This window comes from Bubalus bubalis, chromosome X, assembly GCF_019923935.1.
Source record: "Bubalus bubalis isolate 160015118507 breed Murrah chromosome X, NDDB_SH_1, whole genome shotgun sequence".
Lineage (NCBI taxonomy): Eukaryota > Metazoa > Chordata > Mammalia > Artiodactyla > Bovidae > Bubalus > Bubalus bubalis.
Window position 1 is genome coordinate 36,832,793 of NC_059181.1, and position 27,450 is coordinate 36,860,242.

At 39.5% G+C, this 27,450-nt stretch overlaps 2 protein-coding genes across 7 annotated transcripts in view; one reads left to right on the forward strand and one right to left on the reverse strand.

Moving 5' to 3' along the window:
* PRRG1 (proline rich and Gla domain 1) overlaps nucleotides 1-27,450 on the reverse strand; it is a 356,881-nt gene that overhangs the window by 203,291 nt on the left and 126,140 nt on the right. The window lies entirely within an intron of this gene.
* On the forward strand, nucleotides 21,550-22,785 carry LOC102391476 (protein FAM47E-like). The gene has a single exon (XM_044937223.2). It carries the CDS (start codon nucleotides 21,550-21,552, stop codon nucleotides 22,783-22,785), a length of 1,236 nt encoding a protein of 411 aa, XP_044793158.1.

Consider the following 27,450-nt stretch of genomic DNA (forward strand, 5'->3'; position numbering starts at 1 on the left):
TCAGACATGACTGAGTGACAGTTTCAACACTTATCATCTCTTTCCTGGGCCTCCATGCTTCCTCCCAATGTGATTTCCTTTTTCCAGGATTGTGCTTCACAAAGTTCCCCCTGACAAAGCTGCCCAAGGCACGCATGCAAGTCCAATAGCACCACTCCTGGCTCACCCCTGGGTTGGGGGGCCTCCCTGTACCTGCTGAGGAGGCCCCTACTCCCCAGTACCACATGACATCCTTGTCCCTCCCCACGTGGCCTTGCCTCTCCCCACATGGTCTTGACAACATATCTGGCTACATCTCTTCCCATTTCCTACCTTGTTTCCATGCAACTGTTTCAGTTCAGTTGCTCAGTCATGTCCGACTCTTTGCGACCCCATGAATTGCAGCACACCAGGCCTCCCTGTCCATCACCAACTCCCGGAGTTCACTCAAACTCATGTCCATCGAGTTGGTGATGCCATCCAGCCATCTCATCCTCTGTTGTCCCCTTCTCCTCCTGCCCCCAATCCCTCCCAGTGTCAGAGTCTTTTCCAATGAGTCAACTCTTCACATGAAGTGGCCAAAGTATTGGAGTTTCAGCTTTAGCATCAGTCCTTCCAATGAACACCCAGGACTGATCTCCTTCAGAATGGACTGGTTGGATCTCCTTGCAGTCCAAGGGATTCTCAAGAGTCTTCTCCAACACCACAGTTCAAAAGCATCAATTCTTCTGCACTCAGCTTTCTTCACAGTCCAAATCTCACATCCATACATGACCACTGGAAAAACCATAGCCTTGACTAGACGGACCTTTGTGGGCAAAGTAATGTCTTTGCTTTTCAATATGCTATCTAGGTTGGTCATAACTTTCCTTCCAAGGAGTAAGCGTCTTTTAATTTCATGGCTGCAGTCACCATCTGCAGTGATTTTGGAGCCCAGAAAAATAAAGTCTGACACTGTTTCCACTGTTTCCCCGTCTGCTTCCCATGAAGTGATGGGACCAGATGCCATGATCTTAGTTTTCTGAATGTTGAGCTTTAAGCCAACTTTTTCACTCTCCTCTTTCACTTTCATCAAGAGGCTTTTTAGTTCCTCTTCACTTTCTGCAATAAGGGTGGTGTCATCTGCATATCTGAGGTTATTGATATTTCTCCCAGCAATCTTGATTCCAGCTTGTGCTTCCTCCAGCCCAGCGTTTCTCATGATGTACTCTGCATAGAAGTTAAATAAGCAGGATGACAATATACAGCCTTGACATGCTCCTTTCCCTATTTGGAACCAGTCTGTTGTTCCATGTCCAGTTCTGACTGTTGTTTCCTGACCTGCATACAGGTTTCTCAAGAGGCAGGTCAGGTGGTCAGGTATTCCCATCTCTTTCAGAATTTTCCACAGTTTATTGTGATCCACACAGTCAAAGGCTTTGGCATAGTCAATAAAGCAGATGTTTTTCTGGAACTCTTTTGCTTTTTTGATGATCCAGCAGATGTTGGCAATTTGATCTCTGGTTCCTCTGCCTTTTCTAAAACCAGCTTGAACATCAGGAAGTTCACAGTTCACATATTGCTGAAGCCTGGCTTGGAGAATTTTGAGCATTACTTTACTAGCATGTGAGATGAGTGCAATTGTGCAGTAGTTTGAGCATTCTTTGGCATTGCCTTTCTTTGGGATTGGAATGAAAACTAACCTTTTCCAGTCCTGTGGCCACTGCTGAGTTTTCCAAATTTGCTGGCATATTGAGTGCAGCACTTTCACAGCATCATCTTTCAGAATTTGAAATAGCTCAACTGGAATTCCATCACCTCCACTAGCTTTGTTCGTAGTGATGCTTTCTAAGGCCCATTTGACTTCACATTCCAGGATGTCTGGCTCTAGGTGAGTGATCACACCATCATGATTATCTTGGTTGTGAAGATCTTTTTTGTATAGTTCTTCTGTGTATACTTGCCACCTCTTCTTAATATCTTCTGCTTATGTTAGGTCCATACCATTTCTGTCCTTTATCAAGCCCATCTTTGCATGAAATGTTCCCTTGGTATCTCTAATTTTCTTGAAGAGATCTCTAGTATTTCCCATTCTGTTGTTTTCCTCTATTTCTTTGCACTGATCACTGAGGAAGGCTTTATCTCTTCTTGCTATTCTTTGGAACTCTGCATTCAGATGTTTATATCTTTCCTTTTCTCCTTTGCTTTTCACTTCTCTTCTTTTCACAGCTATTTGTAAGGCCTCCCCAGACAGCCATTTTGCTTTTTTGCATTTCTTTTCCATGGGGATGGTCTTGATCCCTGTCTCCTGTACAATGTCACGAACCTCCATCCATAGTTCATCAGGCACTCCAAAATCAGATTGATTATATTCTTTGCAGCCAAAGATGGAGATGCTCTATACAGTCAGCAAAAACAAGACTGGGAGCTGACTGTTGCTTGGATCATGAACTCCTTATTGCCAAATTCAGACTTAAATTGAAGAAAGTAGGGAAAACCACTAGACCATTAGGTATGACCTAAATCAAATCCCTTATGATTATGCAACTGTTTACAGTTCCCAAACATCCTCTGCTGTTCTTCCCTGACACCTTTGTGCTGGAATGCCCACTCCTGACCCCCTTTAGCTTCCCTTCATCTTGGCCGTCTCCTCACCTTCATGTGACACTCATACAAAGATGTAAGGAAGAAACATGGAATAAAGATGTTCTGAGACTGTAAAGATTGAAAATCACCAGCCCCGGGCCTAGTCATCATGCCATTTATAAAGCGAAATTGACAGGAACATGATTGCCTGCTAGTTTAATTCTGTGGTGTAAACGAAACTTCATTGAAGACATTAACAATCTTGCATAATCACTTAAGGAAATGAAAAGGAGCAAGAGAAAACTCAAATTTCAGCTGCATCATGTGTGGTTGCCCAACAAAAGGTACTGAGTAGGTACTGAGATTCACGGAATCCCCTGTTGTCATGTGACATGTTCCAACAACTTTAATTAACTTTACAAATCAAGTTAGCATCTACCCTCTTCTTAGACTTGGGAACAAACTAATGAATATGATGTGCAGGTAGCGGAATGAAAATGTATTTTTGTCTCTCATAAAGGCTCCTTTTTCATTGCTAGGGTCATATCTTGAGATTCAGGGCAAGTCTGAGTTCATTTAGTGCAGAGAAAATATGTCAGGATTTGGATATTATAGATTTAAATCATAAAACAAAAGTACCTTGAGTCTCGGTATTAATATAAGCTTGCAGTGATACATAGAGGAGACATTTCCAATACCCAAGAGGTCTTGATCAAATAAAATTAGGACTCAATCATTGGTGCTGATATGGGAGACATATGCAGAACAGAAGTGTTCAAGACTTTGACATCTCCCTAAGATGGCAGAGGAATAGGACGGGGAGAACACTTTCTCCCCCAACAAATTCATCAAAAGAACACCTGAACGCTGAGTAAATTCCACAAAACAACTTCTGAATGCCGGCAGAGGACATCAGGCACCCAGAAAAGCGGCCCATTGTCTTCAAAAGGAGGTAGGAAAAAATATAAAAGATAAAAAGAGAGACAAAAGAGGTAGGGACAGAGCTCTGTCATGGGAACGGAGTCTTAAAAATGAGAGGTTTCCAAACACCAGGAAACACCCTCACTGCCAGGTCTGTGACGAGCCTTGGAACCACAGAGGGCAACATAACCAGGAGGAAAAATAAATAAATAATTAAAACCCACAGATTACGTGCCCAACAGTAACTCCCCCAGCAGAGAAGCAGTGCAGACGCTTGCACCTGCCACTAGCAAGCGGGGGCTGGGCAGGGAGGCACGGGATGCATTGCTTAGAGTAAGGACCGCCTGAATGCCCCGAGGGCAATCTGAGGGAAATGACTTGAGATAGCAAACCAGACTGTGGGAGAGCTACCTCGTGAAAAGCCCTAACCTAAGACACCTTCAGGCCTGCTCACAGATGAAGGACTGAGCAGAGCTAGCCGGCTGTGGACTGGCCCATCCCCCTCCAGAGACAGGCAGGCAAGGGCAGCCAGAGCCAGAAGGGGGCAATTGTGGCCCCAGAGAGGCATTATCTACCAAACTGCAAGCAGGCTTCATTGCTAACCAAGACTTCTTGGGAATCTGGATGGTAAACATCCGCCTGAGAAGGTGCGCCAGTTGTACACCCAGAAAACTGAGCGGCAGGGACAGGGGAGGTGATAAGTCGCAGCGACTGCACTCACCAAACTACTGGTCACCCGAGCTGCTCAGACCTGGGAAGGGCACAAAACGCAGGCCCAACCGAGTCTGCGCCTTTGAGGACTACCTGAGTACTTGAACCTAAGCGGCTTAGACCTGGTAAGTGCATACAACCCAGGGCCAGCCTCAGAGAGTTCCCGGCAGAGCAACCTAGAGCCTAAGCAATGTAGACAGGGAAAGAAAACACACCATGAGTGGGGGCAAACCCAGTGTGGCCAAGATACTGCGAGCACACGCCAGTGTTATCTGTTTGCAGCGTACCTCTCTCCCCACAGCACGACTGAACCAGTGAGCCTAGAAAGGTGTCCACCACTGCCCCCTTGCGTCAGGGCAGAAATTAGACACTGAAGAGACCAGCAAACAGAAGAAGCTAAAACAGAGGGAACCGCCTTGGAAGTGACAGGTGCAATAGATTAAAACCCTGTAGTTAGCACCAACTACATAGGAAGGGGCCTATATATCTTGAGACACATAAGCCGGATCAAGGAACTATCCGAAAATGAACTGACCCCACACTCCCCACAACAACACTAGAGAAAGTCCTAGATATAATTGTACTATTTTTACTATCATTCTTTAATTTTAATTTTTTAAATTTTAAGTCCTCTATTACTCCTTTAATTTTCATTTTTATAACTTACTATTACTTTGGCAAAAAAAAGAGAGACCCTATTTTTTAAAGCAAACTTCATATATATATATTTTATAATTTTTGTGACTTTGTCTTTTTTTTTCTTTAATATTGAATTTTTGAAAATCCAACCTCTACTCTAGATTTTTAATCTTTGCTTTTTGGTATTTGTTATCAATTTTGTACCTTTAAGAACCCAATCTTCAGTACCCATTTTTACTTGGGAGTGAGATTACTGGCTTGACTGCTCTCTCCTCTCTTTGGACTCTCCTTTTTCTCCACCAGGTCGCCTCTATCTCCTCCCTCCCCCTTCTCTTCTCTACCCAACTCTGTGAATCTCTTTGTGTGTTCCGGATGGTGGAGAACACTTAGGGAACTGATTACTGGCTGGATCTGTCTCTCTCCTTTTGATTCACCCCTTTATCCTCCTGGCCACCTCTGTCTCCTTCCTCCCTCTTCTCTTCTCTGTATAATTCCATGAACATCTCTGAGTGGTCCAGACTGTGGAGCACACATAAGGAAGTGCTTGCTCTCTCCTCTTTTGATTCCACCTCATCTCATCCTGGTCACCTCTATCTCCCTCCTCCCTCTTCTCATCTCCATGCAACTCTGTGAACCTCTCTGGGTGTCCCTCACTGTGGAGAAACTTTTCATCTTTAACCTAGATGTTTTATCAACGGTGCTGTATAGATGGAGAAGTCTTGAGGCTACTGTAAAAATAAAACAGAAAACCAGAAGTAGGAGGCTTAAGTCCAAATCCTGAGAACACAAGAGAACTCCTGACTCTAGGTAACATGAATCAATAGGAGCTCATGAAATACCTACACTGGAACCAAGCACCACCCAAGGCCCAACAAGTTCCAGAGCAAGGCATACCACACAAATTCTCCAGCAACACAGGACATAGCCCTGAGCTTCAATATACAGGCTGCCCATAGTCACTCCAAACCCACTGACATCTCACAACTCATTACTGGACACTTCATTGCACTCCAGAGAGAAGAAATCCAGCTCCACCCACCAGAACACCGACCCAAGCTTCCCTAAACAGGAAACCTTGACAAGCCACCCATACAACCCCACCCACAGCAAGGAAACTCCACAATAAAGAGAACTCCACAAACTGCCAGAATACATAAAGGCCACCCCAAACACAGCAATATAAACAAGATGAAGAGACAAAGGAATACCCAGCAGGTAAAGGAACAGAATAAATGCCCACCAAACCAAACAAAAGAGGAAGAGATAGGGAATCTACCTGATAAAGAATTCCGGATAATGATAGTGAAAATGATATAAAATCTTGAAAACAAAATGGAATCACAGATAAATAGCCTGGAGACAAGGATTGAGAAGATGCAAGAAAGGTTTAACAAAGACCTAGAAGAAATAAAAAGAGTCAATATATAATGAATAATGCAATAAGTGAGCTCAAAAACACTCTGGAGGGAACAAATAGTAGAATAATGTAGGCAGAAGATAGGATTAGTGAGGTAGAAGATAGAATGGTAGAAATAAATGAAACAGAGAGGAAAAAAGACAAACGAATTAAAAGAAATGAGGACAATCTCAGAGACCTCTGGGACAATGTTAAATCCCCCAACATTCGAATCATAGGAATCCCAGGAGAAGAAGACAAAAAGAAAGACCATGAGAAAATACTTAAGGAGATAATAGTTGAAAACTTTCCCAAAATGGGGAAGGAAATAATCACCCAAGTCCAAGAAACCCAGCGAGTCCCAAACAGGATAAACCCAAGGCGAAACACCCCAAGACACATATTAATCAAATTAACAAAGATCAAACACAAACAACAAATATTAAAAGCAGCAAGGGAAAAACAACAAATAATACACAAGGGGATTCCCATAAGGATAACAGCTGATCTTTCAATAGAAACTCTTCAGGCCAGGAGGGAATGGCAGGACATACTTAAAGTGATGAAAGAAAATAACCTACAGCCCAGAAGACTGTACCCAGCAAGAATCTTATTCAAATATGAAGGAGAAATCAAAAGCTTTACAGACAAGCAAAACCTGAGAGAATTCAGCACCACCAAACCAGCTCTCCAACAAATGCTAAAAGATCTTCTCTAGACAGGAAACACAGAAAGGGAATATAAACTCGAACCCAAAACAACAAAGAAAATGGCAACGGGATCATACTTATCAATAATTACCTTAAATGTAAATGGGTTGAATGCCCCAACCAACAAAGACTGGCTGAATGGATACAAAAACAAGACCCCTATATATATTGTCTACAAGAGACCCACCTTGAAACAAGGGACACATACAGATTGAAAGTGAATGGCTGGAAAAAGATGTTCCACGCAAATAGAGACCAAAAGAAAGCAGGAGTAGCAATACTCATATCAGATAAAATAGACTTTAAAACAAAGGCGGTGAAAAGAGACAAAGAAGGACACTACATAATGATCAAAGGATCAGTCCAAGAAGAAGATATAACAATTATAAATATATATGCACCCAACATAGGAGTACCACAATATGTAAGACAAATGCTAACAAGTATGAAAGGGGAAATTAACAATAACACAATAATAATGGGAGACTTTAAATACCCCAATCACACCTATGGATAAATCAACTAAACAGAAAATTAACAAGGAAACACAAACTTTAAATGATACAATAGGCCAGTTAGATCTAATTGATATCTATAGGACAATTCACCCCAATACAATGAATTTCACCTTTTTCTCAAGCACAAACGGAACCTTCTCCAGGATAGATCACATCCTGGGCCATAAATCTAGCCTTGGTAAATTTAAAAAAATTGTAATCATTCCAAGCATCTTTTCTGACCACAATGCAGATTAGATCTCTTACACGAGAAAAACTATTAAAAACTCCAACATATGGAGGCTGAACAACACGCTGCTGAATAACCAACAAATCACAGAAGAAATCAAAAAGAAATCAAAATATGCATAGAAACGAATGAAAATGAAAACACAACAACCTCAATCCTGTGGGACACTGTAAAAGCAGTGCTAAGGGGAAGGTTCATAGCAATACAGGCATACCTCAAGAAACAAGAAAAAAGTCAAATAATAACCTAACTCTACACCTAAAGCAAGTAGAAAAGGAAGAAATGAAGAACCCCAGGGTTAGTAGAAGGAAAGAAATCTTAGAAATTAGGGCAGAAATAAATGCAAAAGAAACAAAAGAGACCATAGCAAAAACCAACAAAGCCAAAAGCTGGTTCTTTGAGAGGATAAATAAAATTGACAAACCATTAGCCAGACTCATCAAGAAACAAAGGGAGAAAAATTAAATCAATAAAATTAGAAATGAAAATGGATAGATCACAACAGACAACACAGAAATACCAAGGATCGTAAGAGACTACTATCAGCAATTATATGCCAATAAAAATGGACAACTTGGAAGAAATGGACAAATTCTTAGAAAAGTACAACTTTCCAAAACTGAACCAGGAAGAAATAGAAAATCTTAACAGACCCATCACAAGCACAGAAATTGAAACTGTAATCAGAAATCTCCCAACAAGCAAAAGCACAGGATCAGATGGCTTCACAGCTGAATTCTACCAAAAATTTAGAGAAGAGCTAACACCTATCCTACTCAAACTCTTCCAGAAAATTGCAGAGGATGGTAAACTTCCAAACTCATTCTATGAGGCCACCATCACCCTAATACCAAAACCTGACAAAGATGCCACAAAAAAAGGAAACTACAGGCCAATATCACTAATGAACATAGATGCAAAAATCCTTAACAAAATTCTAGCAATCAGAATCCAACAACACGTTAAAAAGATCATACATCATGACCAAGTGGGCTTTATCCCAGGGATGCAAGGATTCTTCAATATCCGCAAATGAATCAATGTAATACACCATTAACAAATTGAAAAATAAAAGGCATATGATTATCTCAATAGATGCAGAGAAAGCCTTTGACAAAATTCAACATCCATTTATGATAAAAACCCTCCAGAAAGCAGGAATAGAAGGAACATACCTCAACATAATAAAAGCTATATATGACAAACCCACAGCAAACACTATCCTCAATGGTGAAAAATTGAAAGCATTTCCCCTAAAGTCAGGAACAAGACAAGGGTGCCCACTCTCACCACTACTATTCAACATAGTTTTGGAAGTTTTGGCCACAGCAATCAGAGCAGAAAAAGAAATAAAAGGAATCCAAATTGGAAAAGAAGAAGTAAAGCTCTCACTGTTTGCAGATGACATGATCCTCTACATAGAAAACCCTAAAGGCTCCACCAGAAAATTACAAGAGCTAACCAATGAATATAGTAAAGTTACAGGATATAAAATCAACACACGGAAATCCCTTGCATTCCTATACACTAACAATGAGAAAATAGAAAGAGAAATTAAGGAAACAATTCCATTTACCATTGCAACGAAAAGAATAAAATACTTAGGAATATATCTACCTAAAGAAACAAAAGACAAATATATAGAAAACTATAAAACACTGGTGAAAGAAATCAGAGCAGATGCTAATAGATGGAGAAATATACCATGTTCATGGATCAGAACAATCAATACAGTGAAAATGAGTATACTACTCAAAGCAATCTATAGATTCAATGCAATCCCTATCAACCTACCAACGGTATTTTTCACAGAGCTAGAACAAATAATTTCACAATTTGTATGGAAATACAAAAAACCTCAAATAGCCAAAGCAATCTTGAGAAAGAAGAATGGAACTGGAGGAATCAACCTGCCTGAATTCAGGCTCTACTACAAAGCCACAGTCATCAAGACAGTATGGTACTGGCACAAAGACAGAAATATAGATCAATGGAACAAAATAGAGAGCCCAGAGATAAATCCACACACCTATGGACACCTTATCTTTGACAAAGGAGGCAAGAATAGACAATGGAGAAAAGACAATCTCTTTAACAAGTGGTGCTGGGAAAACTGGTCAACCACTTGTAAAAGAATGAAACTAGAACAGTTTCTAACACCATACACAAAAATAAACTCAAAATGGATTAAAGATCTAAACGTAAGACCAGAAACTACAAAACTCCTAGAGGAGAACATAAGCAAAACACTCTCTGACATAAATCACAGCAGGATCCTCTGTGACCCACCTCCCAGAATATTGGAACTAAAAGCAAAAATAAACAAATGGGACCTAGTTAAACTTAAAAGCTTCTGCACAACAAAGGAAACTATAAGCAAGGTGAAAAGACAGCCTTCAGAATGGAAGAAAATGATAGCAAATGAAGCAACTGACAAAGAATTAGTCTCAAAAATATACAAGCAACTCCTGCAGTTCAATTCCAGAAAAATAAATGACCCAATCAAAAAATGGGCCAAAGAACTAAACAGACATTTCTCCAAAGAAGACATACAGATGGCTAACACACACATGAAAAGACGCTCAACATCACTCATTACCAGAGAAATGCAAATCAAAACCACAATGAGGTACCATTTCATGCTAGTCAGAATGGCTGCTATCCAAAAGTTTACAAGCAATAAATGCTGGAGAGGGTGTGGAAAAAAGGGAACCCTCTTGCACTGTTGGTGGGAATGCAAACTAGTACAGCCACTATGGAGAACAGTGTGGAGATTCCTTAAAAAACTGGAAATAGAACTGCCATATGACCCAGCAATCCCACTGCTGGGCATACACACCGAGGAAACCAGAATTGAAAGAGACATGTGTACCCCGATGTTCATCGCAGCACTATTTATAATAGCCAGGACATGGAAGCAACCTAGATGTCCATCAGCAGACGAATGGATAAGAAAGCTGTGGTACATATACACAATGGAGTATTACTCTGCCATTATAAAGAATACATTTGAATCGGTTCTAATGAGGTGGATGAAACTGGAGCCTATTATACAGAGTGAAGTAAGCCAGAAAGAAAAACATCAATACAGTATGCTGCTGCTGCTGCTAAGTCGCTTCAGTTGTGTCCGACTCTGTGCGACCCCATAGACGGCAGCCCACCAGGCTCCCCTGTCCCTGGGATTCTCCAGGCAAGAACACTGGAGTGGGTTGCCATTTCCTTCTCCAATGCATGAAAGTGAAAAGTGAAAGGGAAGTCGCTCAGTCGTGTCCAACGCTCAGCAACCCCATGGACTGCAGCCTTCCAGGCTCCTCTGTCCCTGGGATTTTCCAGGCAAGAGTACTGGAGTGGGCTGCCATTGCCAATACAGTATACTAACACATATATTTGGAATTTAGAAAGATGGTAATGATAACCCTGTATGCGAGACAGCAAAAGAGACACAGATGTATAGAACAGTCTTTTGGACTCTGTGGGAGAGGGCGAGGGTGGGATGATTTGGGAGAATGGCATTGAAACATGTATAATATCATATGTGAAACGAATCACCAGTCCAGGTTTGATGCATGATACAGGATCTTGGGGCTGGTGCACTGGGATGACCCAGAGGGATGGGATGGGGAAGGAGGTGGGAGGGGGGTTCAGGATGGGGAACATGTGTACACCCATGGTGGATTCATGTTGATGTATGGCAAAACCAATACAATATTGTAAAGTAATCAGCCTCCAATTAAAATAAATTAATATTAAAAAAATAAAAATATCTTTATTATCATAAGTATTTGTTTAAAGTTTCACTCACCGAACAGAGTTGAAACTTGAGGGCACAGCAATCACTGCTTACTGATCATTTTATTTCTAGCCTGTGGTATACTGTATGAATGTTAGGTGAACACCAAAACTCATGTTGAATGCATTAATCAGTAAGAAATAAATAAATGTTATGAGACCTAAAAAAAAAAAGACTTTGACATCTCTCTAATGTCACTAAGTTATCACAGCTTATCAGAGATACTATCAGAAAAATTCAGGGTCTGGGTTAGCTTTTGCCTCACCTTTGTGGCACACGCCAAGGATCAAAAAATGGAAACCAGAAGAATAACCACCACAAAGAGCAGTTGTATGCTACAGCTGGGGAAAAACAAAACAAAACAAAACATCAGCCTTATTTCAATTTGTTTATTCACTCATTCCACAATATTTACTGAATATCATGTGCAACAATTTGGAGAAAAGTCATGCTAAAGAGAGTGATAACATATCCCTGAGATGCTTCTAAATGAACTAGTCTCTCTTTTTCAAGGACATTTGTGGAGAGGTGTAGTGAATAAGAAGACATAACAGAATCAAGCTGCATATCCAGTCAGGAATGGAGGGTATCCAAGTCCCTCTCCTTTGTTCTCATGTAAAGGAAAGTTACAGCCACAGAATAAAGGACACAAAATACACATAGATAGGTATGATGACCATACATCTGAAGATTTGGGACAATCTCAATTTTAACATCCTTTTCCCTTGTCTCAAAAAGCATACATGTCAAACTGTATGGCCCAATTATGACTTGGGAAATACAGCTAGCTTGACAGATACACAGAGAGGACATCTAATGACTTGCCAGTCCTGTCAGGAGAAGAACAAAAGAGAGCAAATCAAAGGCTCCCTAAGAAGCACTGAATTTGAAGGTCATGAAGGCAAAGATATGGATGGCTTTGAATACAGAAGACAGAGCAAAGGGACCTGGACAAGTTGCTCTCCAGAGTGGAGCTCCTTAGAAACATTTCCTTGGTATTCAGAAAGAGGATAAAATTTAAAAATAAAATTAAAAAGAAACTAGAAAGGCAAGGAGAATGAAGGAAGCACCTCCTGAACTTTTCTTGAAGGTCAAGATAATTTGATAATTTATGAAGAGACTCGCATTAACTCCACATTCCCCATTTTGGAGCTCTAGTAAGCTCTGGGATAATTTTTCCTTTCTTTCAGAGAATAAACTACACTAGTCTTGGGAGATGGTCATAGATATGTTTTAGTGTAATATTGGTACTGCTGAAACACAAGTAGATAAGTTGGTTTATACAGAGAAATTGAATTATTATAAGGATTTTTTCAAGGTTAGCTATACTCTGGGAATACACCAACACATTGACTAGGTTGGGGGATGGACCACAAATAATGTTTCTAAAGACCAACTCTTCTTCATTCTCTTGGTCTACAGACCAGCTCTTCTACATTCTACATTCTTCGTAGCTTGTTCCAAGTCAGAAAATCTGGATTTGAACCTGGTTCTGCTATTTGTTGAATGTTAGATGTGAGACACAACATTTTAAGCCTGAGATTCCTCACTCAAGAAAGGAAACAAGTCCTGCCTTGAAGAGATTTCAGACAGATTAAATAACCTAAAATACATTAAAGTGCTCAGAACATGATAAAATGATACATAAGTGATAGTTATCAGTAGTCTTTACCAACTCTTTCTGGCCTGTTGGCCGTGGTACAGGAGAGAGTGTTCTAAAAGCAAACAAGGAAGACCCCTGGTCAATGAGCTAAAAAATATATTACACTATGGTAGGAGAACTGACTCTCAATTATCATATACTACAAATTTGTGTTATATCTGGGTAACAACAAATTCTATTTAAATGCTAATATCAACTGCTTCTATTTAACTCTGAGTCCTCTAATAAAGATTTTATTTTTATTAGTATAAACAGATAGAATGGCTATCTTGAATAAAGGGGATAGAAATGTTTTATCTACCGTGTTCTTTATCGCCAAATAGTCTTACAAATAAGGCCAGAAATAAAGTTACCATTAAAACTAACAAAATGTTTGGTATTACCTCCTGCATGTCATTTGCATGATATTTTGGCTATAATCTTACTTTTGGTTGTCACCAAATGTTTTCCGAATCCTCATCAAATATTCACACTATGCTAGGCATTATTGGGGTCATGATGATGATTAAGGCACACACGCTTTTCATCCTGTGAGAGACAGGCAGTGAGGGTAACAGACAAAGCAGCCAGCTGTTGTAAGAGTTTTCTGGAAAAGGTTCAAAGTGCTCTGGGAATAAAAGCAAAGGTAGATTATTTCCAACTGCAGAGGTCTAGGAGGGTTCTGTAGGGAATTATTTGAACAAGGTCATGGAGGGTGGGTAGGACCCCACTGTGAGAATGGCAGTAAAGGGATGGGGTTAGTGGTGAGGTTGAGAAGTAAGCTTGAGCTTGACTCAGAAAGTATGAAAGCAGAATGCATTCAGAACAGTAGCTACAACATTGTGGAGTTGTACAGAACACAGGGAGTAAAGAAGACAAATTTGAAAAGGCAGGTCAAGAGAAGACTGTGGAAGGTTTTAAATGATTGGCCAGCAGACAAGTTTTTTTTTTCTTTTTCTTTTCCCTCGATGCAAAAATCCAATGAAGGAAGAATGTCATGATGGATCTTTGTTCTGGAAAGATGCACAACCAGAGTCAGTATGGAGGATTTATTGGAGAGGTGAGAAAGAGATTAAAGGGAAGTCAACCAGATAAGGAGCTCAGGCCATAGGTCAGAGGTATTAAGACCTAGAAGCTGCGCAGTGATGCAGAAAGCAATAGATGAATGGCACTTTGCTTTTTCATCTTTAGGTGCCACACTCCTTGAGTGCACTGGTCTAGGATACACTGTGTTGCTGAGATTAAGGGCCTTGGGCTCTGCTTATCTCCAAGGTAGAAGAATTTCATTTTGTTCCACATGAAAAGATAGAACTCTCTGTTTCTGGTTAGAGATCATTAAGATGATACTTTAATATTCTCCTCACAGATTTTTCAGATATTTATAAAAAAATCTTCCTGATTTAAATTATCTTGGTCTATAAAGTCAGAAAATCTGCTTCAACTACTTCATTTTTACACATGAGAAAAGTTCCCCAAAGGTCAAGGACACAGCTCTAGATTTTTAGGGCTTCCAAGGTAGTGCTAGTGGTAAAGAACCCGCCTGTCAGTCCAGGAGATGTAAGAGACACAGGTTCGATCCCTGAGTCAGGAAGATCCCCTGGAGGAAGAAATGGCAATCCACTCCAGTATTCTTGCCCGAGAAACCCCATGAACAGAGGACTTGATGGGCTATAGTCCATGGGGTTGCAAAGAATCTCAAAGAGTCAGACACGACTGAGCAACTAAGCATATGCTTAAAAAGTGAGCACATAAAGCATTTCTTATTAGTATATACAAGCTTTTTTCAGAAATCTTTTGGATCATGAGCATGTTTGGAGTGCTAGAAGCCCTGATACCTAAGTAACCAAGGTCAACATAGGACAATGCCCAGGTATCAAACCTTGAACTGAATTCTGAGTTGATCCACTGATTCTCAACCCAAAACACTGTGATAAGTTCATACTCATATCTCTGATAGTCTCATTTTTCCCTACCTCCATTTTTCTTTGGCAATGCATATCCTTCCTGCTGTTAGGTTCTGTGGCATATACCAGTTGCATGGAGTCATAGGTAGATGTCAGCATATTAGTAAAATAATAAAAACACCCCCTATAAAATCCTATTAGCTTCTCAAGCCTCCTTAGCACAAAACTCAAGTATTACCTTTTGCTCAGGTCACCTTATTGCTCCCATAAGAGTTGGCTGATATTGATATGTATTTATTGGATATATTGTTTAGGTTGCTATAGAAGGGGAACAAAAGAGTCAATTCTTTGCACGCATCAGCTTTTTTTTTTTTTTTTCATGTGATCCTGGTGCCAGGTGGAGTATCATAGAAGCATGAAGAGTACCAAGTTCCTGTCCTTGACCCTGGAGGAGCAGCACCACAATTTTAAAAGGTGGGGGTCACAGGGTGGGCCCCCAAAGGGATGCTCTAAAGTTAGCCCTGTCCAGCTTGGCTCAGCCTCTCCAGCCTGGCAAGTGTAACTAGACTTATACCACACAAAACAGACATTTTGTCTAAAACTGTCTTTGGAGTCAAAGAAGGTAAATGCATAATGATAAAAGGGTCAGTTCAACAGGATTATATAACATTTATATGAATACACAGCTAAATGTATAAAGCAGATATTGATATATCTCCATAGTATATGTCTTAAATATATAAAAATTCTTTATTTGTCAATCATACATTAATAAAGGTGGGAAAAATACTGACAGTTCTAAAGGCAGAAAGTGACAGCAGTACAATAATAGTAAGAGACTTCAATACCTCACTTAGTGGGTAGAATATCCAGACAGAAAATCAAGAAGGAGGCAACTGATGTGAGAACACAATAGACTAAAATGACATAACAGAAATATACAGTAGTTATTATCCAAGTGTAGAAGAACTCACATTCTCCTCGAGCGCACAGAGAACCTGCTCCAGGATAGAACACATATTAGGTCACAAAGTAACTGTAACAAATTGAAGACCCCAAATAGCCAAAGCAATCCTGAGAAATAAAAACCATACTTCCTGATTTCAAAATATATTGTGAGGCTACAGTAATTAAAATAGCATCATATTGGCATTAAAATCAGACATAAATACCAAATAAATCCATGGGGCTTCCCAGGTGGTTCAGTGGTAAAGACTCTGCCTGCAATGCAGGAAACCCAAGTTTGAACCCTGGGTGGGGAAGATCCCCTGGAGAAGGAAATGGCAGCCCACTCCAATATTCTTTAAGGGAAAAATCCATGGACAGAAGAGTCTGGTGGGCTACAGTCCATGAGTTGCAAAGAGTCACACACAACTGAGCAACTGAGCACAGCACAGCAGCAGAAAAGAACACCCAATGTGGAAAAGATACTCTCTTCAGTAAATGCTGCTGGGAAAACTTGGTATCTACATGCAGAAGAATGAGATTATCTCACATTTAAAAAAAAACTCAAAACGTATTAAGATTTAAACATGAAACTGAAACTGTAACACTACTAGAAGATAACATAGGGAAAAAGCTTCCTGATGTTGGTCTGGGCAATTACTTTTTGGATATATCAGCAAAAGCAGAAATAACAAAAGCAAAAGTGGACGAGAGAAATTTTATCAAATAAAAATGCTTCTGCAAAGCAAACAGAACAGCCAACAGAGGGAAAAGGCAACCCACAGAATGGGGGAAATATTTTCAAACCATATCTCTCATAAGGCTTAATATCCAATATATGTAAGTAAGTCATACAACTCAATGGCTGAAAACAATGCCTCAATTTTAAAAAAATGGGCAGAAGACCTACATTTCTACAAAGAAGACATACAAATGACTAAAAGGTATGAAAGGGTACATGATATCACAAATTATCAAGGAAATGTGAATCAAAATCAAAATGAGATGTCATCTCACACCCTTTAGAATAGCTATTTTCAAAAAGACAAGAAATAACACATGTTGTTGAGGAAGGGGAGAAAACGGAACCCTTGTGCATTGTTGGTGGGAATGTAAATTTTTATCACCGTTCTTTAAAACAGTATGGAGATATTCCTCAAAATATTACAAACAGAACCACCTTATGATCTAGCAATCTCACTTCTGGGTATACATCCAAAGAAAATGAAATATACTGAGATACATTCACTCCCATGTTCACTGTAGCATTATTCACAATAGCCCAGATATGGAAACAAATTAAATATCTATCCAGAGAAGAATAAAGGAAATATGAGATACACACACACACAAGAATATTATTCAACCTTCAAAGAGAAGGAAATCCTACCTTTTGCAACATGGGTTAATCTGGAGGGCATCATGCTAAGTGAAATAATCAAGATGCAGAAAATCAAATACTGCAGGATTTCACTTATATGTTGAATCTAAAAGAGTCAAACTCCTAGAAGCAGAGAACAGTAGTAGCAACAGAGTTGGTTGTCAGAGACTGGTAGACGGGGAAAGTTGTTGATCGAGGGGTACAAATTTTAAGTCATTTAGGATGAATAAATTCTGAAAACCTAATGTAGAACACTGTGAATATAGTTAACAATATATTTGAAATTTTCTAAGAGGGCAGATCTTAAGCCAAGTAAGATGAACAGTATGGGGAATGATGAATATGTTGATTAGCTTGATTGTGGTGATTGTTTCATTATGTATATGTTTATCAAATCATCAAGCTGTATACCTTAAAAATATGAAATTTTAAATTATCAATTATACATCACGAAAGCTGGGAAAAAAGATTATAATAAATTTCAAAAGACTGAAAAGAAAAAAATCTCTTGTACATGAAGGTTTGTAGCAACATTATTCATAACAACAAAAAAAGTGGAAAAACCCAAATATTCACCAACAGATGAACAGATACATTAAATATGGTATATCTACATAATTGATTAGTGTTTGGCAATACAAAGAAATGAAGTACATATACGTGCTACACCATGGATGAAACTCAAAAGCGGTATGATAAATGAGAGAAGCCAGTCAAAAGTGACCACATATTCTATAATTGCATTTATATCAAATGTCCAGAATAGGCAAATTTAAAAAGACAGAAAGTAGATTAGTGGCTGCCAAGGGCTGAGGTGTCTGGGGGATGGACGAGGTGACTGCCAATGGGTTTGGTGTTCCTTTGAGATTAATGACTCTGAGTCAAAACCGATTGCTTTGATAGTTGCACAATCCTATTAATACACTAAAAACCATGAGACTGCACACTTTAAAAGAATGAATTGATAATATATAAGTTCTACCTCAATAAAGCTGTAATTTCAAAAAGGAAGAATCCACATCAGTGTGGAGCAGAGGAGACAGGCTAGAAAGAAGAGAGGCCATAAGAAGAATACAGTCATCTGTCAGCAGCCAAAGGAGACTGGTTTCAGGACCCCTGCAGATACCAATGTCTGCAGATTTCAAGTCCCTTGTATGAAATGGTGCAGTACAGTCGGCCGTCCATATCTTTAGGTTCTACATCCATGAAACCAGCTACATGCAGATGGAAAACATTTAGAAAAAGAAAAATCCAAAAAGCAAAACATGAATTTGTGCAACTATTTACAGAGCATTTACATTGCAAGAGGTATTATAAGTAATCTAGAGATGATTTAAAGTATACAGGCATGTACACAGATTATATGCAAACACTGTACCATTTTACATAAGGGACTTGAACATCCACATATTTGGGTATCTAAGGAGAGTCCTTGAGCTAACCCCAGGCAGATACCAAGGTACTAGTGTGAAATGTTTCTCCTCCGTGAAATCAGGAATGGTAGTTTATCCTTTGATATTCTTCCGTATACCAAATATATTGCATTATTACAGGAAATAATTTGCGCCTCTCCTGATAGTTTAAAGCTGAGTTTCAGCTATTTAATTCTTTACTTTCTAAAACTCCTAACTAAAAGATTTGGTTTATTGCTATTCTAGAACATTTCTGATGTTTGTTATAGTGGCTAGTTTGCTTCTTTTATTAAAGCTGTACATACTTTACACAATGCATCATACTGGTTGTGGTTTCTTTTGCAAGTCTGGAAATAATATAAATTTGCATTGTCATACTATTTTCATTTAACTAAGTAGTAAAATAAGAGCTTTCTTGACAGTTTAGTAAGAACAAACTTTGTATCTTTCCATAGTGGAAGCTAAAGACAGGAGGAGATGAAACAGAAGTTCAGAGAAGATGAACAACAACAACAAAAAGATGTGAAAGATGTATACACTGACAACTACAAAATATTGCTCAGATAAATGAAAGAATATATACATAAATGAAAACATGCACCTTTGTCATGGGTCAGGAAACTCAATATTGTTAAGCTGTCAAATATCTCAAAATTCATTCATAGATTCCACAAATCCTTATCAAAATCCCAACAGGTTTCTTTTAAAAGACATTGATAAGTTGATTCTAAAATTCTCATATATATTCAAAAGACCTGGAAGAGTCAAACCAACTTTGTAAAAGAAGAAAGAGGTTGGAGAACTAATGCAGCCTAGTTTCAAAGCTTATTGTAAAATACAGAGTAATCAACACAGAGCAGAATTGGAGTAAAGACAGAGAAATCAATGAAACAGAAAAGTGTGTCTAGACACGGACCCACAGAAATATGGACAACGCATACCTACAAAGTTACAAAGGTAATTGAATGGAGAAATTTTTCTCTTTAAAAAAAATAAAAAATTTTGGAACTACTAGATATCCGCAGGAAGAATAAAAATAAAAAACTTTGGGACTTACCTCATGGTGCAGTGAATAAGAATCCATCTGCCAATGCAGGGGACACAGGTTTGATCCCTGGTAGGGGAAGATTCCACATGCTGAGGAGCAACTAAGTTGCTCCCCAAATGCCACAACTACTGAGCCCATGCTCTAGAGCCTGTGCTCCTGCAACAAGAGAAACCACCACATTGAAAAGGCCACACACACAACTAGAGAGTAGCCACTGCTAACTGCAACTAGAGAAAGCCTGATCACAGCAACAAAGACCCAGTACTGTCAAACATAAATAAATAAATAAAATTAATAACTTTGCTCCATATCTTACATCATCTAAAGAATTGAAAGAGATGACAAATCTTAACGTAAAACCTAAAGATTATACAAATTTTAGCAGAATAGGCAAAGTTTGGATAGGCAAAGCTTTCTTAGATACAACACAAAAAGACAAACCATATACTGGATATATACTTGATATACTGGACTTCATCAAATGTAAAAACTGTTCTTTAAAAGACAGTATTAAGACAATGGAAAGAAAAATCATAAGTGGAGAAGAAAATGCTTACAAATCATATATTACATCCAGAATACACAAAGAATTCTAAAAATAAGAGATGTCAATCAAAATTATTTTATTTTTTAACTTTACAATATTGTATTGGTTTTGCCATATATCAACATGAATCTGCCACAGGTATATACGTGTTCCCCATCCTGAACCCTCCTCCCTCCTCCCTCCCTGTACCATCCCTCTGGGTCGTCCCAGTGCACCAGCCCCAAGCATCCAGTATCATGCATCGAACCTGGACTGGCGGCTCGTTTCATATATGATATTATGCATGTTTCAATGCCATTCTCCCAAATCATCCCACCCTCGCCCTCTCCCACAGAGTCCAAAAGACTGCTCTATACATCAGTGTCTCTTTTGCTGTCTCGTATACAGGGTTATTGTTATCATCTTTCTAAATTCCATATATATGCGTTAGTATACTGTATTGGTGTTTTTCTTTCTGGCTTACTTCACTCTGTATAATAGGCTCCAGTTTCATCCACCTCATTTTAAAAGTACAAAAAATTTGAATAGACTTTTGTGTGTGCATGCTCAATTGTGTCCGACTCTCTGTGACCCCATGGACTATAGCTCTCCAGGCTCCTCTGTCCATGGAATTGTCCAGGCAAGAATACTGGATTGGGTTACCTCTTCCTACTCTAGGGGACCTTCCCAACCCAGGGATTAAACCCATGTCTCCTGAGTTTCCTGCATTGGCAGGCAGATTCTTTACCACTAATGCCACCTGGGAAGCCCCTAAACACAACTAGAAGAAATATTAACTAGTACAACCAGTTTGGAAAAGTTTGGTAGTGGTCTAAAACATAAAGCCTCATCTGCTCCCAGCTTTCCATCAGTTAAAGTTTACCCAAGAGAAATGAAAGTATATGGATATACACAGACAGAAACACAAATATTTGCAGCAGCTTTGTGATAGCCTCAAACTGTAAATAATCCAAATGTCCATCAAAAGGTGAGTGCATAAATAAGTGATGCTATGTCCATACAACGGAATAGTAACAACAACACAGTAACTACAACAAAAAAGAATGTGCCTTCACTGCACATCCTGGGAGAATGCAGGTTTCACATGGCGCCTGCGTTGACCCTCCTCCAGGAAGAAATCTAGCGGCACCTAGCTACGTGGTCTCCTAGCAACCGGAGAAGCCTGGACAAAAACTACTCAAGTGGTGAGTCCCCCTCGAGGCCAGGGGAACCATGGCAGACAAGAAGCGGCTGCTAGGGCCGGGGTTACTGGAACCGATGCCCCTGGGCATGAACTGCAAGCCCTGGTACAAAGACAAGTTACCCTCCAAGTGTTTCGCAAAGCACAAGAAGGCACTCCGGAAGTTCCCCACATACCTGGACAGCCGGCAGTGGGTATTTGTGAAAGAGGGGCTGGACGACTTGCGGAAGGGCTGCCCACCTTGTAAAGATCTGATCACTCGAGGACCTAATGAGGGCTTTCTCCCCGTGATTGCTCACAGAGTTCCCCAGCATGCCCCCCCAAAGAAAAAGCTGCCCGCGGAAGCAGAGGTGTTCTCCACGCTTTCTTCAGCCCAGCAAGCATGGAAGACATTCGTGAAGGAAATCGAAGCCCACCTGACCAGGCATCCCTTGGCGCTCTACCCAAAGCTGGAGGAAGATCTACCTGCAAACCTCTTATTAAAGGTGCTGGAAGTGCTCGATCCTGACAGAAAGCTGGAGGACTTGTGGGCTTACTGTCTGGGTCCCAAGAGAAAAAATAAGTCCCCCAAAAAGCTTCATAAAAAACGCCCTGCGATGGTCCAGCTGGAACCTGTCAAGGAGGCTCCTGTGTCACACCCAGCCAATTTGTATTATGAAGACAAGAAGTCAAGCTTAAAGGATTCACTCACTGATCCGTCTTCTAATGTACCAAAAAGAATTCGGAAATTCTGCAAATGGGTTTCTACTTTAGGAGACTTGTGCATTGACAAACAGTTCATCATGGATCTGTGTGAGGTTGGCTGTGACTGCCCACCAACCCACGACAAAGCCTGCATGAAGAAAATATCCCAGGCTTCTTCAAAGGTAAGTTTCGGCATCAGGATAGGTAAAATGGAGCCGAAAATTTTCTCCATGAAGGTACCAAACTGGGAGAGGAAACTCCAGAAACCACACAATCCTTATAAACCTGACTGGGTGAAGATAAGGTATGGTGCATGGTACCTGCAGCCCAAGTTGTGGAAAAAGCTAATAAATGATGAACCTTTGATTGATCCCAAGACCTTACTTGGAGGTGGGATTTTTGGAAGGAAGTTTCTTGAACAGGACATTCTTGAAGATCTTTATGGAACAATTGCATTTAAAGATTTCATTCTAAGCAAGGGCTACCGGATGCCAGATATCCTTGAGAGGTTGTTCACCAGGAAGGGATGGAAATATGATTCTGTTAAGACTCCTATACACAAAGTGATAAAAAAATCAACTTAATGGGAGAAGATGATGCACGGGAAGATGCTTAGACATTTTTCTACTTAACTTGGCTTTTTTCTCTCTCTCATTGTAACATCCATCAGAATTCATGGTGAGTGTCCATCCCACCATGTATGTACAACTTTGATTCTACATCTGTAAATTTAATACCTAATGCTTATCAACAGTTCTCAATGACCTTCTGCTTGGGTTTATCAATATTTTATCACTTTTATTGCCTATGAAATCAATATTCACAAATACTCTTCTCACATTTTATAGCATTGTGAATACCACATTGTTGTATCAGTTATTTGTAAAAATAAAACCACAAAAATAAATACTTTTTAAGAGTATGATCTAGCTATGTCAGCTACAAAATGAGATCAATTTCAAAATAATTGTGCTGAGAAAAAGGAGACATGCAGTTCCACTTGTATTAAAATCATAGTGAGTTAATTATGACAATTACTCTTAAGTACAACTGGTAGCCAAAATAATGTTAGCCCCATTTAATAATGAAATTGCTATCCCCCTTATTAGGATTGCATCAAGCTCCCAAAACAGATGGAAAACTATCAAAATTATAGGTGAAACTTTGTTATGCTGGTTTGTCATGCCTCTCAATTAAATATACTTAAAAAAAATTTAACCATATTCATAAAAAATTCACCAAGAAAAAGTATTTCCACAGAACACAGGTACAGAATAGCAGGGAGCTTCAAGTTCTTGGCAAATCTAGTGTGCAAAATAGAGTAAGCAAAACTACACACAGCATCATCAAATATCCACACATATTTATTCAAGTAAGATTAATCGTTTCATTTCATGAATAGTGACTAAAAACTCACTCGTGAATTTAAAAGAAGAAGTCAAGCAACTTCTTTACATTTCCAAAATAACAGGTAAAATTGTCTGGGATAGGAAATTGGTAGTGAGAAAGATTGGTGAAGGCAATGGCAACCCATTCTGTACTCTTGCCTGGAAAATCCCATGGACGGAGGAGCCTGGTAGGCTGCAGTCCACGTGGTTGCTAGGAGTCGGACACGACTGAGTGACTTCACTTTCATGCATTGGAGAAGGAAATGGCAACCCACTCCAGTGTTCTTGCCTGGAGAATCCCAGGGACGGGGGAGCCTGGTGGGCAGCCGTCTATGGGGTCGCACAGAGTCAGACACAACTGAAGTGACTTAGCAGCAGCAGCAATGAGAACGATTAGAAGCACAGATCTGCAGTGCAATTCTATTTCTGGTAATGAAGGAATTCATCTGTAAATAGAAGTATGTGCATATACTTTACCCTCGTGAGAAGGGAACAGAGCCATCAGGTTATCAGTCAGTCAGTCATTTCAGTCGCTCAGTCATGTCCAACTCTTTGTGACCCCATGAACCACAGCACACCAGGCCTCCCTGTCCATCACCAACTCCCAGAGTCCACCCAAACCCATGTCCATCGAGTCGGTGATGCCATCCAACCACCTCATCCTCTGTCATCCCCTTCTCCTCCTGCCCTCAATCTTTCCCAGCATCAGGGGCTTTTCCAATGAGTCAGCTCTTCACATCAGGTGGCCAAAGTATTGGAGTTTGAGCTTCAGCATCAGTCCTTCCAATGAACACCCAGGACTGATGTGAGAAGGGAACAGAGCCATCAGGTTGTAATGTTCACCAATATCCTTACTGCAATCAACTACTCCCTTTTCACTCCTCCATCTTCAGTGAGGTTACTTAGTGTCTGAATTACTGACTTACTCCCTTTAACTACTCTCAAAGTTCTTGATTCAAGTATTCACAAAGACTATCCATTCACATCCTGGCACTGGATCTCACTACCTCCATTCATCTTGTCCTCATCTCACTACAGACAGTAGGTAAGATGATCCCTACAGTCAGACTCTAGCCTTTGTTTCTGGCAATACTTATACCAATTCAAAATCTCCACTTCAGTTATCCCACCTTCCAATCCATACTTTTTACCTTGTGGATAAGGCCCTTTTAATATTCCCAAACCTCCAATTCTTCTACTCCAACATGTTAACAATCCAATGACCCTCACCACCCTTTCAGCATTAATTGTGCCTTACTTCAGTTCCTTACTTTCCCAGCTTAGGCTCCACTGACTACTATTATCCCTTCTTTGAGTATACTTTTAACTCCCTTGACTCTTATAGTCCTCTGATAAAACCCCAATCCTGGTTAAATCTTAATCTCTGCCATTCTTGTACTTGCACCCAAATGGTTATACATGGCTGGAGAAAATCACATACCACAGGGACTGGTCACATATGGCATGAATCTTAAATGTGCCTTCAACACTAGCTGAAATTCTGCTCCATTTATTTCCCTCATCAATACATTTTCCCATTTTCTAATGATCATCTTACTTCTACAATCAGTTGCCCAAATCCCTGTTTCTATTCCTTCTTCTCAAAGCACTGCTTTGTACTTCACTGAGGAAAAAAAATATTTAGAAGAGAACCATCTTTTCCTTCCATTACCACATCTACCAGGCCACTGACATCTGTACCCGTATCTCCATCCTCTGAAACAAAGGATGAACTCTTTATTCTACTAAGGCAAAGCCTTTCATTTGTGCATTGGATGCCAACATTTTGCCCAATTAAATATTTGTCCTGTATTTTTCTCCTTATTTTCCTATATTATTGTTCTGTCTTGGGGAAGAATAATTCTTGTCATTAAAAAACAAACAAACCAAAGCCAAAAAGGCTTTTATAACTCCCATCATGTGAAATAACCAAACCAAATAAAAATTCTCTTGATGTATTTTTTCTTTCCAGTTACCACTCTATATTTTCTGCTCCACTTTGTAGAAAAATTACCAAAAAGAGTTGTTTATAAATCATTGTTTCCATGTCTTCATCTCCTAGGGTCTCTTGAATTCATTCCAATCAGAATTTTGTTCTAATTTCCTAGTGACATGTTCTTGTCAAGGTCACCAATAAGGTGTCATGGCGAAATTTAGTATTTTCATCTTATTCAAGAGCATTGGGCCTAATAAGTAACTCATTCCTTTTTGGATCCCCTCCTTTTTTTGTTCTTCTAACATGACAATTCCTGTGTTCTGGTCCTTCTCCAGTCTGAGACTTAAATTTGAAATTCTCCTGTTTCTGACCTGGATATACCCAGAGATCAGTCCTGGGACTAACCCTGCAGGTAATTCAATTGAATAGCATGATTTTATCTCACACACACGCACACACACACTCCCCAGTTTTTAGTGGTGAACTCCAGATTGCAATATAGTCAATTGCCCACATGACACCTCTACTAGCATGTGTAATAGGAATTTAAAATAAAGCATTATCTTCCACATACAAGCAATATCATATGAAATTTGTCTTTCTCTATGTGACTTACTTCACTTAGTACGATCTCTAGGTTCATTCATGTTGCTAAAAATGGCATTATTTCATTCTTTTTTATGGCTGAGTAATATTTCATTGTTTATATATACATCTTTATCACTTTTATGTGGAATCTAAAAAAAATGATACAAATGAACTTATTTACAAAACAGAAATAGACTCACAGACATAGAAAGCAAATTTATGGTTACCAAAGGGAAAAGATGGAGGGATTAAGAGTTAGGTATTAACAGATACACATTATTATATATAAAAAATAAACAACAAGGACCCACTGCATAGCATAGCAAACTATATTCAATATCTTTATAATAATCTATAATGGAAAAAATCTGAAAAAGAATATATTTATGTAGGTATAACCATATAAGGGCTCCCCTGGTGGCTCAATGGTAAAGAATCTGCCTGCAATTCAGGAGATGCAGGTTCGTTCCCCAGGCCGGGAAGATCCCCTGGAGGAGGAAATGACAACCCATTCCAGTATTCTTCCCTGGAGAATTCCATGGACAGAGAAGCCTGGTGGGCTACAGTTCATGGGGTCACAAGGAGTCGGACACAACTGAAGTGGCTGAGCACACATGCACGTAGGTATAACAGAATCACGTTGCTGTATTCCTGAAACTAATACATTATAAATCAACTACACTTCAATAAAAAGAAAGAGCATTATCATAAGAACTCTCATAATTTCCTACTTCTAAATTTGCTCATCTTCTCATGTTTCCTATTTTGGTAAACAGCATCATCACTCAGAGTTGCCAGGCTAGCCTTGACTTCTCAAATTCTATGCTGAAGTTTGATATATCTTCACAATGTTTTCCCAAAGGGAGAGCCTCTACTCTTATTACCCTCTCTACTCTTACTGCTCTTCTCTGAGCCATCATATCTTGCCACACAGTAGCAAAAGCCTCTCACCTTACCTTCTGACTGCAGTTCTTTTCACACTGTAGATTATTTTCCACAAAGTAAACCAGAGTGATCTTTTAAACACCGAATTCAGGTCATATTCCTCTCCAACTACAATGCTCAGAGGTCTCCCATTACACTTGGGATAAAATCTCAAGTCTCCACTGAGAGTGAGAAATACCCCATCTCAGAGCTCTTGAATTTGCTCTTCCTTCTGTCTGCAATGTTCTCTTCCTAGATGCTCATATGGTTCATTTTATTCAGGTATAGTTCAAATGTCACCTCTTTGGAGAGTCCTCCTTAGATTACCATACTCCAATTATCACCATTGATCATTCTCTACCACCCCACCTTCCCCTGCTTTGTCTTTAATTTCATAATATGTATCTCTATGA